This window comes from Podospora pseudocomata, chromosome 4 (genome assembly GCF_035222375.1).
Source record: "Podospora pseudocomata strain CBS 415.72m chromosome 4, whole genome shotgun sequence".
NCBI classification, from domain to species: domain Eukaryota; kingdom Fungi; phylum Ascomycota; class Sordariomycetes; order Sordariales; family Podosporaceae; genus Podospora; species Podospora pseudocomata.
The window spans coordinates 1813133-1829420 of NC_085888.1; the positions used below are offsets into that span (position 1 = coordinate 1813133).

A 16288-nucleotide genomic window follows, 5' to 3' on the forward strand; every position below is an offset into this window, starting at 1 on the left:
GCGACAAAAAAAGCCAATGACAACTTGTCACCAATCCCCCCCGAGTAATGTTAGAGACCAGGGGGGCCAACAAATCCCATTTAGTTCCATTCCAAGACACCAGACATTGAGACGACGGCGAGAGAAAATAGCTCTTCTGTTCTCTCTGTTCCAAAAGCTCCAATTAAACCCAATTCTTCCCTAGTCGTTTCAGTTGCCTGGGCCTCCCCAAATTTCCTGATCTGCATCCATCACCAAAAAAGACAAGTTCAAACAACAACACATATATTTACCAACCAAAAGAAAAAATATATATATATTCCCCGATGCAAAACAAAAAATTCACCTTGCATGGCATTTTTTTGATGGCACCATCACCTCCCCAAGCTAGCACAAGAAATCCGAGGCGACGGAGCGTACATTGTACCATCTCCACACACCCTATTATCACACACCCCACCCTGCCTCCCTCTTGCTTGCCCGTGTCAGGCAAACGAAAATCCACCAACCAAACCAACCCAAGGGAAAAATTATGTGCATGCAGAAAGACAAAGTCTGGTTAGAGTGCAATCACCGCGCCTTTTTTCGCTTCGAGCCCTGCGCCAGGCTCGGCCACGGCTGCTTCGGTGCCGGCGGCGACCACGACGAGGTGCACGTGCAAGATATCTGCGCAGACTGCAAGAGAAAAGACCCCAACCCTGCCGCCCGCGAGGCCGAGAGGGTGAGGAGGGAGATGGAGCTGCGCGCTAGGAGGGCGGAGGAAGAGCGTGTTGCGCAGATCAAAAGGCTTCAGATTGAGGCTAGGAGGAGGGCAGAGGATGCGAAGAGAAAGCAGGAGGAGGAAGCGCTCAAGTCGGCGAGGAGAAGGGAGAGGGAAAGGCGGCAGTTGGAGAAGCAGGTTGATGATAGGGCTGCGAAAGCTCTGGAGAGTCATAAACGGAAACATGAAGGGGGGGAGGAGGATGAACCGAAGGCTAAGCGACAGAGAGGGAGGGGTGGCGGTGGATGAAACCGCAGGATGAGTTGAATGCGGTTGACAGGCCGATCAAAGCTTGAGGGTTGTCGAAGCGTCGATGGGGAAGATGCCTGGCATTTACAAGCCTCATATCAGCGTTGTTGTCTCTATAGCTAGCAACTTGGCGATTAGATGGCTCCGGGCACATTGCAGACTGGTTCGACTGGGGGTGGGTGCAGAGAAGCCTCATGCTTGTCATGGCTAGTCAAAGGAAGACAACGGTGGCGGGTCGACGGATGAAAGGCAGCCAGTTCTCCCAAGCCGCTGAGATATGGCTAGCCGAGGGACATGAGTAGCCAGGAGAAGGAATGTCGCAAATGGTGAGTCGGACCGCTTTCTGGAGACCTGATATTTGCTGACAGGTCCAGCCTAGGAAACAGTTCCAAGGATTGGGATGAAATCCAAAGATTAAATCCGTACACGGACCAAATGTTGGTTCCGAAATGATTAACACTCGCTAGGAGATGTCCAGGGCCTCTTATAAATAACACAAGAAGACAACCGCCCTAAAACCAAACTGGATGTAGATCAAACTCAGTGGTTGAGAAATGGGGAGCGGGAGGTATCGGTTGTAAGGAGTGTTGTAGAAGAACGGTTTGGGGTTTTTGAACTCCGATTCAAGTTTAAGTTAATCACTTTCGTGCCGTAGACTAGCAAGAGCCATCAACTGATACCACACATACAACAAGACATGTCGTCGAAGAAGGAAGGAGCTGGTGTGTGAGTCCCCCTTTCAGCTTGGCAGTTGGCCGCCGGTCTGCGAGCATCCGTCAAGACATTTGTCAGCTACGTCATACAACTCAGTTCCTTACTGAGAAGACACACGTGATTTCGCGACATTCCGTGCCACGCAACCAAACGGCCATTCGCGACAGGCAGACTCATCAGCGTGCATCTCAGCCTTCTGACTTTGATCTCATCACAGATCCCATGTGAGCGCTGCTGTTCACATCATGCCTGGAAGGAAACGAAGCGCCCCGATCGACAACCCCAGCCCACGGACCATCCGCGCCACCCGCTCCAGCGCTCGCAGGACAGCTGCCAAAAATGACAATGATGTTATTCCCGATGTGGTCAAAGAAATGGTGGTGGAAGTGAGGAAAGCGAAACAAGCTGCCGCAGAAAATGAAGACACTCCAACAGAACCGCCACGAAAGCGGAAACGACCAGGGGAGAAACCCGCCAAGCCATCCAAGGAGAATGACGCTGGGAATGACGGCAATGATGAGGAGATTGAGTTTGAAGATGTTCCAATACCTGCTCCGACCATCCAGACCATGGTTAGAGACACGGATGACGAGGAGGATGACGATGACGATGACGATGATATCCAGTTTGAGGACGTCAATATCAACGGTGCTCAAGCAAACACAAGATATGAAGGGCCGAAGACGTTGGATCTTGATCTCACTGCTTATATGGCCTCGTTGGCTCCGAAAAAAGGAGACCGTCGCAAGGCATTGGGGAGGGAGGAAAAGGACCGTCGTATAGAGACACACAAGGTTCATCTTCTCTGTCTGCTGGCTCACGTAGAGTTGAGGAACCGGTGGTGCAACGACCCCGAGGTTCAAGATGCTCTTCGTCCGCTGCTGTCTCGGAAAACAGTAGGATTTTTGCGTCCGAGGGCAAGTCTGAACCAGTTCAGCCGGACTGAATCACTGAGAAGGGGTATCTCCGAGGCCAAGGAGGTGTTCAGAACCAGGTTTGAGATCACTGAGCGAGGGCTACAGAGAGCCCTCTGGGCGGAAAATCTGGACCAACTGAAAGATTACAAACCACCCCCAGACGCGGAAACCACCCGCAACAAAGCCGACTTTCTCAAAGCAGCCCAAACCCTCCGCGGCTCCCGCGACGTCGGCGCCCAGCTCTTTTGCGCCCTCCTCCGCTCGGTAGGAGTAGAAGCCCGTCTGGTCTGCTCTCTCCAACCCCTCGCCTGCGTCGCAGGGGCGCCGGCCATGCCTAAGCCATCATCCAAAACCACGCCGAAAGCTAAACAACCCTCCAAAGCAGAGCAATACTTAGCAGCCGTGGCCAAACACGAAACAAAATTCACCCCCACCACCCCTGGCACAATCCCCCGCTCCCGTCTAGGCCACCCAGACGCAACATCCTACCAAATCCCCTCCCTCCTCGCCCCTTCTCCTTCTACCCCCCCTCCTTTACCCACCCCTAAAACCCAAGTCAAAAAAATCAAAGGCGAATCCCCCTTTCCGATCTGCTGGGTCGAAATCCTCGACCACGCCCACCAGAAATACCACCCCGTCGATCCTCTAGTCACCTTTTCCCAGTTCAATCCCAAGGTCTACGAACCCCCCTCTTCTGACCTCCTCAACTCCCTCACCTACGCCGTGGCCTTCAACCCCGACTCTTCCTGTCTCGACGTAACCCGCCGTTACGCAAAAGCGTACAACTCAAAAACCAGACGGTGGAGAATCGACGGCTTAGTTTCGTCACGCAACGGCCTGAAAGGTGAACGCTGGCTGAGGGCCGCGCTGAGGAGGTATCAGCCCCCGTCCGTGACGGACTTGCTGCAGATTGAACTCAACGAGCTGAAAGCGGCCGAGCTGAAGGAGCCGATGCCGAGGAATGTGATGGATTTTAGGGATCATCCTGTTTATGCTTTGGAGAGACATCTCAGGAGGAATGAGGTTTTGGTGCCAGGGGCGCAGGTTAGCGGGACGGTTGGTAGTGCGGGGGGGGGGGGTTGGAGAGGATTTACAGACGGAGGGATGTCAAGGTGGCGAGGACGAGGGAGAGGTGGTTTAGGTTGGGGAGGGTGGTGAAGGGTGGGGAGGTGCCGGTGAAGGTGCTGCCAAAGATGAAAAGGAAGAAAAAGGGGCGGTTGGGTGATGGTGATGATGATGAGGAGGGGGAGCAAGGGGCAGGGAATCCGGTTTTTATTGAGAGTCAGACGGAGGTGTATGTGCCGCCTCCGGTGGTGGGGGGGAGGGTGCCGAGGAATAGGTTTGGGAATGTGGATGTTTATGTGCCGAGTATGGTTCCACGGGGGGGGGTGCATCTACCTCATGAGAGGGCGAGGAGGGCGGCGTTCGTACTGGGGATCGATGCTGCGCCGGCGTTGACGGGGTTTGAGTTTAGGGGGAGGCAGGGGACGGCGGTGTTGAGGGGCGTTGTGGTTGCGGCTGAGTATAAGGGGGCGATGGAGGCGGTTATTCAAGGACTAGAAGATATGGAGGTGGAGGAGGAGCAGGAGAGAAAAACGAGGATGTTGCTCGCCGTCTGGAGAAGAATGTTGAAGGGTTTGAGGATTAGGGAGAGGATCATGGATGGGGTGGATGAGGAGGCTGAGGCGGAAGCCGAGGCCAGAAAGCAAGAAGACAAGGGTAAAGCCAAAGAGGTAGACATGCCTGATTTCGACGACACCGCCACCCCCTTTCACGATGACGAAGATGAAGACTCAGCCGGAAGGGGTGGTTTCTTCCCATCCACCAACCTCGACAGCGATGACGAAGGGGGAGGGGGTGGGTTCATGGTAGAAGAAGAAGAAGAAGAAGGCGGTGGCTTCGTGATAGAATAGCCCTTTTTTTAATTTTATTTCCAATCCCAGATTTCAATTCTCGCCCTCCCCCTCCTGCTTCCGTCCCTCCCAAAACCCCCTCCCATAACTCACCATCACCTCTTCCCCCCTCTCGATCCCGGTATTCAACCCTTTTTTCCCCCTAGGCAAAACCCACACGCTCATCACCTTTTGTCCCGTCCTCTCATCCCACGCGACTTTGAACTCGGCGTTTGGCTTCCCCTTTTGTTGCTTTGGTGGTTTCTTCTGCCCGGGAACTGGCTCCCGGGGGGTGAAGGGTATACCGCGGTAATCGTTCACGAACCTAGCCTCGTTGCCAGCTCTGGCTGCGTCGACGGCGACATCTGCGTCGCGGTCTAGCCAGAGGTCGTAGTCTGATTTGGTGTAGTCGTAATCTTCGTCTTGGAGGCCGGGGCCGGAACCAGGGTGATAGTGGCCTAGGTAGGGGAGGATGAGGGTGTCTGGGGGGAGGTGTTGGGTTGCGAAGAGGCCGGATTGGCCGTGGGCGGGATCTAAATGAGGTTTAGAAGGGGGAATAGAAATGGGGGAGGGTGAATAGGGGGGGGGAGGGGGGGGTGCGACATACGTTTTAGATCAGTGATGGGGGTTATTTTGACGTGAGGTGCTGGGCCGAGGGGGAAAGATCCCGGGATGGTGGGGAGGTCGGGATCCAGGGTGCGGAGGAGGGAGAGTTGGGAGGGTGTTATTTGAGGGGAGTAGGCGGGGGTAGTGAGATAAGGGAGGGATTTGGGCCAGTTTACGGGAAAGGGATCGTCGTTGCTGGGAGTAGTGGATAGCGTGGGTTGTGATGGCGTGGGTTGTGATGGCGGTTTTGAGGGTGGTGTTTCTTTCGGCATTTTACTCGATTTGATCCTTTCTATACTGGACTCGTTGGCGGGGTGTTTTCTTTTTCGGGTTTCTGACATGTTGGTGATATAATGTCTTTGGAAGTGGTTGGTGGATGAGAGTTGCTTTTGTGGGTGTGAAGCAGGTTGTGAGATGGAAATGAGAAGTCTAAGTTGAAGTGGTCAGTGCGAAGTTTTGCCGGGCTTGCAACATTGCAACAATCTTCAGACTCTGGGACAAGCTGACATTTCCAGGTTCCTGAACAAAAAAAAAAAAAAGCAATGATTCGATCTGTGATGGCTATAAGTGAGCACACATAGACCAAATAACAGAGATCATGAGGTAAAACCAAAGCTTCGAGGCATGGTAAATAGGCCTTAAATGCCTTGTATATTGATAAGTCCTAACTATGTATTGTTAGGCCTTAAAAAGATAGTTAAGAGGCCTAAAAGGATAGTGAACAGGCTTAAAAAGATAGCTAGGAAGGCCATTAGTTATCTTTTAAGAGCTACCAAATATTTTTCGAAGATTGGTTCAGTATTTTGCAGTGCCAGTTATTATGTCCACGACGTAGTTGTATGTACAAGTCGACTTCGCAGACGACAATGTCTTGGAAATGCTATCGCTATCGTACAGTCGGGTCTGGCCCAAAACTGGAAATTAGTCTTGGGCGAAGAGGCTATCCAGATTGTTGTATATTTGGCTTTGTTGTTCCGGGGATGGTGTAACGGAAGACAATGCTCGCGCGCTCGGCGTCATACAACCTTCTCGAACCGGAGATACAGCTGCTCGTTTGCAGGACGTGAGGTGTACCCATCTGACTGATTCGCTACACCCTCATCATCCACAATGTGGCTAGTGTAGTTGGAGTAGATGGCCGCCATCATGAGTTTCATCTCTGTTGAAGACGTCAGACAGGCAGAAATGCCATCAAAAGCATGAGCACAACTCACCATTCATTGCAAAGTTGGACCCAATACACATCCTACCGCCTGAACCGAAAGCCCAGAATTGCCTGTTCCGCAGTTTCCTTACGTCTTCTGTTCCCGTCCCCGGCAGCCACCGAGTGTAGTCCCATTTCTCAGCATCTGGAAAGACTGCCTCGTCACGATGGAGAGTATAGGCCAAAGCTGCCACCCTCACGCCACCCGGCACATGGTACAAGCCTAGACGACAGCCCGCCTCAGGAGTTTGACGTGGCTGTGGCCCAGGGATTGGCGCGTGAAGGCGTAGTGTTTCTGTCAATACGGCGTGAAGTAGAGGGAGACTGTCCAGCTTTTTGGGATCCGGCATATCAATCGTTCCATCTGGGCGCTGTCGCAGGTTTGGTGTCATGCCCAGAAGTTCAGTTCTCAGCTTCTCTTGCAGTTCCAATGACTGTGATAGCCTCCAGGTTAGATATGTAAGGGCCAAGCCAGCCGTTTCCTGGCCTGCCAGCACGTGGTCGAAAAGCTCTGATGCAACTGACAGCCGGAAGTTGGACACAGCCGGATACAGGAGCGAGTCCTTGCCCTTCGTAGTTTCATCTTTCCGAAGCCCACCAACTAGACTTTTCCATACTACAGGCTCATCCCTTGGGTCAATGTTAGTTGTGTCGGGAAAGGCGGATATCTGATCACAGAGCCGTAGACACCAGTCGCCAAGCTCCTTATTGGCTGCATCCACCCACTTGGGGCAAAAGGGAATGCCAATCTTGCGGCAGAATCTGGTGAACTGTGGCATCTCTTGATCGTAATATCCATAACCCTGGCGGGCCCTGTACAGCTCGAGAAAGTGCTCTCTGTAGGCCTTGTCGCCTAGAAAGTCGGTTCCATTCCTCAGCCCAAAGAGGTAGCCGGCGATAAAATCCATCGTTGCCGCCATAAACACCGAATAGATATCGATGCCATGGGGAAGCTGGGTATCTTTGGCGGACCGTTCAAGAATCGGCAGAATCCTCTCGGAAAGAATGGCGTGCCCTTGGGCTGAAGCCGCCGGACTCGACTGCATGTATGACTTGGAGTAGACATGGGATATCAACCGCTTCCGTGCCGAGTGCTCGGCAGAAGGTCTTGCCGAAAACATGCAGACAGCGCTTTAGAAAGTGTGTAAGCACAAGTAGAAAGCAAGACGATTGATTGCTGTCTGTGCGTGCCATACCCATAGTTGTCAAAAACAGAATACCACGAAGTCTTCTCAAATCCACCCTGGTAAACAGTGCGGACACAGTCCACGTCATCGATGCTCAGTTCACTGGGTCCAACTCGGACTATGGGACCGTGACGGCGGTGGGCGGCAAAGAGTGTTTTATTTTCTCGATGGGTGAATCGAATCCGCAGGATCCAGAGGCGGGAAAACGGGACAGACCAGTGAGCGTTGGGAATGCGCGCAAGAGGGGAGAACCATGCAGGCCAAAAGATGAAACGATATGTCAGAAAAGCAAACAAGGCGGCTGCGGCGCAACTCAGCCCTGTGAAGCCATCAGCCATCTTCATAGGCTTCCAAAACGTCTCTGACTCTTTTCCCTTTTGATGCGGGCTCGCTTTCAACGTGCATGAAAGATTGATGACTGCAGACAGGTTGGGAGTCAATTGGCCTTGGCCGGGTAATCTGGCTGCCCGATTGAGACTCGCGCTGATGTATTATTGGTCAAAATCTTTACGCTAGCCCGTTTGTGGCTAGTGCGGCAGTTGAGTCACGGCATTGATAGATGACCCTCGGAATCCACTTCAGAAGTTCCATCCAGTGTTGTGTCATTGGTTCCTGTCGACCAAGTCAAAAGCAAGCAGCAGACGGTTGATATTCAACATCAACGTCTCTTCATCTTCATACAACCTTTGCTTTACAAACAGCAAACTGTGTATATTTCATTGGCCGCTCTTAGTTTCAGAAGCAATGGGGTCCTCGGTGCCCAGAAGCTTCATCGACCTTCCGCTGGAAATCCAGTTCCTGGTTTTCGCCAACTTTGACTGTGCACGCGACCTTCGAGCGCTTGCCTTGACTTGCAAGAAGCTGCATAGCGCTGTCAACAACGATGGATGGCGACGTTTCGTGGAACGCAGTTTTCCCTCTCTGTCTATTCCCATTCCAAACGGAAATCGCCACACCTGGGAACAACTTGCCGAATCACTCACCTGGCAAAGTCGATGCTGGGACCGGCGAGCTCTGCAATTCCAAGTTCTACTACACTCACCACACGGCGATGAGGTGAGACGGCACCGAGGGAATGCGAGGGGGAGAGGTCTATTCCACTCTGTTGTTGATGCTCATTTCGACCCAGCCACCCATGAAGAGCTCGTTGTATGGGGTGCCGGAGAAGACATCGTTGGCCGGTATAGGGAGCGCCAGGGACCGGACAAGCCATCCAAGTGTTCGTGGCACAGCGTTAATGGCAAGGAACTGGGCTTCAGAGCGGCTTACGATGATGTCAACTCGGTAAAGATCGTCAACCACCACACCGGACGAGCTGTTGTCACTGGAAGGCACAATGGAACACTGTCGCTCATATCAGCGGAACCGGATCGCTTTGGCCAGCTCATCTCGGAGTTCAAGTTCGGTCCTCCAGAAACATCTGAAACAAACAACGGCTCAGAACCGGAAAATCTCAGTTCGTTGGATGTTCTCCAACACGGCTCCAACACAAGAATAGCGGCTGCCACGAGGAATGGCCTGGCCGTATTCGACCTTCCTGCGGACGCCACAACCGAACTAGAGCTATCTGCTACATTTGATCTCAAAACAGAGATATTCTCTCTGAACACCTCGAGACTCAGTCGTGCCAAATGGATGGAACAGGGCGAAACCGTTGCATTGGCTTTGAGTGGCTCTCCCGATCCTCTCCGTTACCTCTCCCTGACACCAACGGGCATCACTCATCACACAGCTGCCAAGAATGCATCAATTGCGGCTCAGTTTGAGCTCAAGGACAATGGAAATATCTGTCCCAATTCTCTAGAACCTGTTTGTCGGACTGGAGGCTGCAGAACCAGTCTACTTCTCAGCGCGTGGCGAGATGGGACTATCAGGTGCGTCAACCTGACAGCTTCCGAACCGCGTCTGGCCATGGTACTAACACCGTCTGTAGGTTACAAGACTTACGCACACCATCACCGTTTGACGCTGTCTATCAAGACAATGTTGATCCATGGGTTGATGCTGAGGCCCTCATGACATACGGCACAGAGCGCTTCGTTGCCGGAGGCGGGGATGGCCTCACCGTCAAGATATTCGACTTTCGCTGGGAACGACCCTACCATCACACCTCAGGTCTTCCGTGTCTGAACTCATCGCCATTCCCAGGACCCTCGCAAGCGTTCTTGAAAAATCCTACAAAGTCAAATCTCGGCAATGAAAGGTGCAAGCAAGGACGAGCGTGCCAGTACCACGAGCTCTCAAAACACATCTACTATAGACCGAACGCCAAGTTTTACCTTTCCAGGTCGCTGATCAACAGCAGCGCCAGCATCTGGTCGCTTGCCCGAGGGTCAGACATCTCGCCCAACTTTTACATTGGCATTTCGGGCGGAGTTATCGAAGCCAATCTGGAGCCGTGTCCAAACAACTACCCACCGGACCGGCCCACTACCGACCCTAATTTTGGATTCCCAGACTGGAGAGGACGTGCGGCAGATGGCAGCGGGTACATGAGCAGACAGGTCTCGCCGGCTCTTATGGAGATTGGGGACGGTTATGCATACAAGCAGAACGACAGACCGATACTGCTTCCCAGGCTGCAGGACTGTGGTGGTCCTCCGAGCTGGTCTGGCCCGATACTAAAGCTCTCCAAGTATCACCGACTCGATATGAACTATCAGACAAGGGGGGACTTTGTGTGGGGTTGACCATACATCAGGGATAGAAAACTGGACATATCACGGGACCATTCCTCTGAAGCATTCCAAAGCAGCCAACATCCCAACATTTCGTGTTTCCATGCCAGGAACAGCATGCTGAGAAGCCTCTGTTCCCCAGCTGACCAGGTCAGATGAACAGTGGTTGAACCTGGAGAAAACGGCCGGGATGGTGCGGCTTAGCTAACAACTGGGGAAATGGGGTGACCCGATTGGTTGGCTACGTCAAAGCTGGGCTGAAAAAGGCCAAGACAAATGCCGAGACTTTCTGGGATTGCCGGATCTGAACGGATGGGGTGGGTCGCGCTCGGGACGAGGGACGGACGTGCATGCACTTGCGACCCGGGAAATCATCTTGTCGGGAATACATCAGACATTTGGAGTATCGTTTATTTGGGATGTTATCTTTTTGGAGATGTAGACAGTATGTACATACAGAGTTGGGACCAACAGCATCGAACCACAACCTGAGACAGGTCTGCAAGGGGAGAATTGGGGAAAAAGGCGTGGTTTGGGGGATTTATAAAGAGCGAAGAAGCCCAGGCTTGAAATGATCAAATGTGATGTCAGACATTACCCCTCCATAGCCGTGCTTCTGCCGACGGCGGCCGGTCGAGGGGCACGGCCCCGTACAAAAGTGACAAACCTCCTGCAGATGAGTTCAACAAGGTACAAGCTCACACACATACACACACACACACACCCCGGGGGGCGGGGCGGGTGGTGATCCCTGGGTGGACGGATGGATAAGGACGGGCGGAATTAACGTGGGATAATACGTTTCGTTAGACACACAATCACAGATACCGGTGCCTTGTGCCGTCGGGTCGGGTGTTTTTGGCTCCAAGGGGGGCGGGGGGGAGTGTGTCTTTTGCTGGCCTGGGGGCGCGGTCGAGGAAAATAGATAAGTTGGCTGTTCTGGCCGTTTCAAACTTTCATTGTTGTTCCTGTTCTTTTTCTTCTCCCCATTATACCTGGTTGTTCCACTCATACTCGAATCCACTTCGTCATATCTTGTTTGACGACATCATCACCAACAAGAGCCCTTGTTGCCCACCTTGCTTGCTTGTGTGTGTATAAGTCAAGCTTCGGTTTCCATTCACCCGATTGGTTTGACGGCGTCATAAAGTAGATCCCGCTTTGACTTATACACTACTTCAAGGTCTACCACCACCAACATCATCATCACAAACTTCACATAGCTGTTTTCTTCTCACAAACAGCAAAACATAACAACTACCGTCAAGATGGTTTCAGCATACACCAGCAACGGCTCCGAGGGCGAGACGGAGAAGATCAACACCAACATTGTGACGCTCACCCGGTTCTTGACTGAAGAGCAAGTCAAGCACAAGGAGGCCACCGGTGACTTTACGTACGTTTCTTCTTACCAATTCCCTCCCCCCATATTCATTCACCTCTAACAATCTCATGTCTTCAGGCTCCTCTGCCACGCCCTCCAATTCTCCTTCAAGTCCATTGCCTACTACATCCGCCGCGCCACCCTCGTCAACCTCACCGGCCTCGCCGGCAGCTCCAACACGACAGGCGACGACCAAAAAAAGCTCGACGTCATCTCCAACGACCTCTTCATCGAGGCTATGCGCTCGTCGGGTAAATGCGCCTTGCTGGTGTCGGAAGAAGAGGAGGAAGTAATCTACTTTAAAGACGCCAAAGACGCGCGCTACGCCGTAGCCTGCGATCCAATCGACGGCTCCTCCAACCTCGACGCTGGTGTTTCCGTCGGGACAATCTTTGCGATTCACAAGCTGGCTGAGGGGTCGACGGGAACAAAAGAAGACATCCTCAAGCCCGGGACGGAGCTTGTCGCGGCGGGGTTCACCATGTACGGTGCGTCCGCCCAGCTGGTGATTACGATGAAGGGGGGGAGCGTGAACGGGTTTACGCTGGATAACGGGGTGGGGGAGTTCATCCTGACGCATCCGGACATGAGGCTGCCGAAGAAGAGGAGTATTTACAGTGTGAATGAGGGGAATAGTTTGTATTGGGAGGATAATGTGAAGGAGTATTTTAATAGTCTGAAGGAGGCGAAGGAGGAGGGGGGGAAGCCGTATAGTGCCAGGTATATCGGGAGCATGGTGGCGGATGCGTACAGGACGTTGCTTTATGGGGGGGTGTTTGCCTACCCGGCGGACAAGAAGAGTCCGAAGGGGAAGTTGAGGATTTTGTATGAGTGTGCGCCGATGGCGATGGTTTTTGAGAACGGTGAGTTTGACACATGGGTCTATGGGCAAGGGAGATATGATGCTGACAGTGATTATAGCTGGTGGCCAGGCGGTTGACAGCCAGATGAGGAGATTGATGGAGGTGGTGCCGGAGCATATTCACGACAAGAGTGGAATTTTCATGGGCAGCTGGGATGAGATTGAGAAGGTCAAGTCCTTCCACAAGTGAGGGGTATGACAAGAACATCATGACATGATTGAAGCGATGGAAGTCAAGTTTGGGTATTTCTTTTTTTTTTCTTTCTCATTTTACTACACATGCATTCACCACGAGGTGTTTTTTTTTTCTCTTTTTTTTTTCTTTTTTTTGGTAATCTTTCAATGAATGAATTCGATATCATGAGAATGTTCCTTGGTGTTTGATGTGTAATGTCTCGTGCTCTTCTGAGAACATGGAATCGGACTGGACACCGGCCCCCGCGGTGAAACCGTTCACAAGTGGTGTGTGTGTATGCAGGTACTATTTGACCATCAGAGTCAATCGCTTGAACCTAAAGCAAAACAACTTCCTGACCGTTATTTGTCGATGTTGAGGCTGTCTCCTTCACCACGAAATAGTTGACACACAAAAAGTATGTTCACATGCCTTAAATAATAGTTTATAGGCCTTCAAAGATAGTTAATAGGCCTTTGGGAATATTCAAAAGGCCTATTAACTATCTTTAAAGGCCTATAAACTATCTTACAAGGCCTATGGAACTATCCTGTATGGGCATGTTAACCTACTTTAAGTATCCTCAATTATCTTGTGGCAAGGGTGGCTGTTTATGGTGCCTGAGTAAGTCCGGTTTTGGAGTTGCAGCGGGCATGGGCGATCGACAAGACCTTAGCAGAGAGAGGGTTTGAGGGATATCTCACATGCCAATTGGGCTATTTTTGTTTCTTCCCCAGAGTTTCTAACTACCCCATGATTATGGAATCCATGGAGATTCTTTTTTTGAAGAGACAAACCAAAAAAAGTCGGGGAACCGGGGATTGCCCAGGCGGCGGAAAACATCTTGCATGTGAAAGGAGCTGGATGCATCAGAGGAAAACGCACCCCGGGTCGCACTAGGCCGCATTTGGCTATGCCTCGGCCTTTTTCTGACATCACCTGGACCCGCGGCTGGCCACGGAGCACACGGCAGCGAAACCTCGCCTCACGCGGGCGCCGTGGGTGGACAGTTTCGCTGTGGAATGCGCTTTTCGACCTTGGCTGTTGTGTTCAGCGAGGGAAACAACCGCTACTCCGAGGTATCTTTTTGAATTATAACCATCTCCAACCCCCGCCCCCCTCCATCCGTTTCTCTGTTTGTCGTGCCACTACCTTTTAAAACCTATCCTTCCCTTCTCTTTGTTGTGTCCTACAACTTCTGACCCTGTATAACTCCTTGTTCCACTACTTTTTCAAGTCCCTTGGCTCGTTACAAGATCCACAAACCGCAACAATGGGTGGTGAGTAGACTTCCTACCGATGACCGGCGCGTGACGGCTGACATTCCGTGGTGAAGCTCTCGACAGACTTTCTCAGCTGGGCAACCAGATCTCCGGCGGCGCCTCCGCAGGCGGCAAGGCCAAGCTCCTGGAGAAGAACCCCGATGATGTGAGTTTGACCTGGACACATGACAACCGCGGCGCATAACTGACATGCCTTGTTCAACAGATCGTCGTTACCGCTGCCCTCCGGACGGCCATCACAAGAGGTGGAAAGGGTAGCTTCAAGGACACAGCCGCCGCCGACCTGATGGCTGGTGCCCTCAAGTCCATCATCGAGCGCTCCAAGATCAACCCCGCCCTGGTCGAGGATATTGTTGTCGGCACCGTCCTCGCCCCCGGTGGTGGCGCCACCGAGATGCGCGCTGCCGCTCTCGTTGCCGGCTTCCCCGACTCCACCGCCGTCCACACCCTCAACCGCCAGTGCTCTTCCGGTCTCCAGGCCTGCGTTGACATTGCCAACGCCATCCGCTCCGGCCAGATCGAGGTCGGCATCGGCGCCGGTGTCGAGTCCATGTCCACTCAGTATGGCCCCGGCGCCGTGACCGAGTTCTCCGAGCTCCTCGAGAGTCACCCCGAGGCTGCCAACTGCAAGGTCCCCATGGGTGTCCTCTCTGAGCAGATGGCCAAGGCCAAGGGCGTCACCCGTGCCGTCCAGGATCAGTTCGCTGCCGCCTCCTTCCAGAAGGCCGTCAAGGCCCAGAAGGCTGGTCTCTTCAAGGAAGAGATCGCTCCCCTCAAGGTCAAGTACGAGGACCCCAAGTCCGGCGAGACCAAGGAGATTGTCGTCGACAAGGACGATGGCATCCGTGAGGGTGTCACCGTCGAGTCCCTCGGCAAGATCCGTGCTGCCTTCGCCAAGGACGGCAGCATCCACGCCGGCAACGCCTCCCAGGTTTCCGACGGTGCCGCCGCCGTTCTCCTCATGAAGCGCTCCACCGCAGAGAAGCTCGGCCAGACCATCCTCGGCAAGTACGTCAACGCTTCCATCGTTGGTGTGCCCCCTCTTCTCATGGGTCTCGGCCCCTGGAAGGCCATCCCCAAGGTGTTCGAGCTCACTGGCATCACCAAGGAGGACGTTGACATCTTTGAGATCAACGAAGCTTTCGCCTCTCAGTGCCTCTTCTGCGCCAACGAGCTTGGCATCCCTGCTGAGAAGATCAACCCCAAGGGTGGTGCCATTGCTTTCGGCCACCCTCTCGGCTGCACCGGTGCCAGACAGGTGTCCACCCTCCTCTACGAGCTCAAGAGGACAAACCAGAAGATTGGTGTCACTTCCATGTGCATTGGTACTGGTATGGGTATGGCTGCTGTCTGGGTTGCCGAGTAAGTGGAAGAAGGAAAGGATTGAACAAAAATCATCATTCATTTTTGGTTTGGCAAGCGAAATCATTTTGGGCATTTTTCATGATATTTTTTTCCTTTTTGTATTACTCGATTAATGAGAGGAGGCCGTCGTGTCGTCACGTTCGTCTGGCTGTGTAACTCTAGAGGACAATTTCAAAGGAACAGGGAGCAGAGTTGGTTATACCTTAGGTAGCTACAGTATGGGAGGGGCAAGAGTTCAACTGTGTGCTTGGACAAATACACACAGTTACAAGGCATTATCTTTTGGAGCGTTGTTTTATCTGCATGTGAATTTATCAGGAGCAAGTTCATTGGCCTCGAGAAGTCGAGAAGTAACTGACAGAATGGTGGATAATTACTGTGTGGGGTAGGAGACGTAGTGGGGATGGCTTGAAAGCTGGCCAATCAGAAACCTTGTATTGTTCTGGGGTGCCGTCACCGCTCTGGGGGATGTGAGTCCTCTTTCTCAATTGGAATTACTAGAAGGCCAGCCCAGTCGCTTCCGGACCTTTTCATGGAGTTCAACATCTCCATTTATCTAGTATTTTTCAACCTCGACATTTCTGCAGCGTTCACGAAGAACCCATCAAAATCCTCGGCATCGATTTCTATCCCGGTACCCTCTGGTTCTCAAAGCTTCCCGGTCCTGCGGTTCACGGTGCAAGGTCTAGGATTCTCGGCGTTCGATTGGTTACACGCCCCGATATTCACGATTCGATATTCGAGACAAATCCGATTGCGGTTTTTGCGAGCCCTGCAAGTTTCGAAACCCCGCATACTCCCCCGTTACTCGTACTCCGGTGCTCTATGACGAATTGAAGGTTGGAGGGGGGGAAATATACATTGGCACTACGCCGTTACCGGCTTTGTTGACCACAGACAGGCTTTAGAGCCAGCAAGGCTGTGAACGGCCTAGGGAAGAAGGTGTTGTTCACAGTGCGTCTTTTCAGAGCCGGACAGGTTTCTTTGAAGTGCCCCGCGGCAGGTGGTGCAGGAAACTGTCTCGGAAGGACAA

The 16288-nt window shown here is 52.6% G+C and overlaps 7 protein-coding genes across 7 annotated transcripts; 5 read left to right on the top strand and 2 right to left on the bottom strand.

Annotated features, from left to right (window-relative positions):
- Positions 1-511: 511 nt before the first annotated feature.
- QC762_0066760 (uncharacterized protein) lies at positions 512-988 on the top strand (the record flags this gene model as incomplete). Its single annotated transcript, XM_062883684.1, has 1 exon — positions 512-988. One exon carries the CDS (start codon positions 512-514, stop codon positions 986-988), a length of 477 nt encoding a protein of 158 aa, XP_062743525.1.
- Positions 989-1947: 959 nt separating this feature from the next.
- On the top strand, positions 1948-4532 carry QC762_409400 (uncharacterized protein; the record flags this gene model as incomplete). Its single annotated transcript, XM_062890394.1, is given in 2 exon segments — positions 1948-3675; positions 3684-4532. Coding segments are annotated over 2 exon segments (2577 nt in total).
- Positions 4533-4565: 33 nt separating this feature from the next.
- Positions 4566-5512, bottom strand: QC762_409390 (uncharacterized protein; the record flags this gene model as incomplete). Its single annotated transcript, XM_062890393.1, has 2 exons — positions 5119-5512; positions 4566-5044 (listed from the first exon to the last, which is right to left on the bottom strand). The coding sequence occupies exons 1-2, from the start codon at positions 5456-5458 to the stop codon at positions 4566-4568; spliced, it is 819 nt and encodes a 272-aa protein (XP_062743527.1). The 5' UTR covers positions 5459-5512.
- A 307-nt stretch (positions 5513-5819) lies between these two features.
- On the bottom strand, positions 5820-7944 carry QC762_409380 (uncharacterized protein). Its single transcript, XM_062890392.1, has 3 exons — positions 7518-7944; positions 6332-7452; positions 5820-6276 (listed from the first exon to the last, which is right to left on the bottom strand). The coding sequence occupies exons 1-3, from the start codon at positions 7850-7852 to the stop codon at positions 6134-6136; spliced, it is 1599 nt and encodes a 532-aa protein (XP_062743528.1). The 5' UTR covers positions 7853-7944; the 3' UTR covers positions 5820-6133.
- Positions 7898-10198, top strand: QC762_409370 (uncharacterized protein; the record flags this gene model as incomplete). Its single annotated transcript, XM_062890391.1, has 2 exons — positions 7898-9382; positions 9442-10198. The coding sequence occupies exons 1-2, from the start codon at positions 8253-8255 to the stop codon at positions 10196-10198; spliced, it is 1887 nt and encodes a 628-aa protein (XP_062743529.1). The 5' UTR covers positions 7898-8252.
- A 1256-nt stretch (positions 10199-11454) lies between these two features.
- Positions 11455-13200, top strand: FBP1 (Fructose-1,6-bisphosphatase; the record flags this gene model as incomplete). The annotated part of the gene is made up of 4 exons (XM_062890390.1): positions 11455-11582; positions 11649-12433; positions 12492-13058; positions 13143-13200. The coding sequence occupies 3 exons, from the start codon at positions 11455-11457 to the stop codon at positions 12620-12622; spliced, it is 1044 nt and encodes a 347-aa protein (XP_062743530.1). The 3' UTR covers positions 12623-13058; positions 13143-13200.
- A 330-nt stretch (positions 13201-13530) lies between these two features.
- Positions 13531-15557, top strand: POT1 (3-ketoacyl-CoA thiolase with broad chain length specificity). The gene is made up of 3 exons (XM_062883685.1): positions 13531-13887; positions 13944-14035; positions 14096-15557. The coding sequence occupies exons 1-3, from the start codon at positions 13881-13883 to the stop codon at positions 15254-15256; spliced, it is 1260 nt and encodes a 419-aa protein (XP_062743531.1). The 5' UTR covers positions 13531-13880; the 3' UTR covers positions 15257-15557.
- Positions 15558-16288: the final 731 nt, after the last annotated feature.

Coding starts and splice junctions, on each gene's coding strand:
- POT1 (XM_062883685.1), top strand. Junction 14,036..14,095: donor TGGAGAAGAACCCCGATGAT/GTGAGTTTGACC, acceptor CTTGTTCAACAG/ATCGTCGTTACCGCTGCCCT.
- QC762_409380 (XM_062890392.1), bottom strand. CDS start 7,852: ATGAAGATGGCTGATGGCTTCACAGGGCTGAGTTGCGCCGCAGCCGCC. Junction 7,453..7,517: donor TCTGTTTTTGACAACTATGG/GTATGGCACGCA, acceptor CACTTTCTAAAG/CGCTGTCTGCATGTTTTCGG. Junction 6,277..6,331: donor GTCCAACTTTGCAATGAATG/GTGAGTTGTGCT, acceptor CGTCTTCAACAG/AGATGAAACTCATGATGGCG.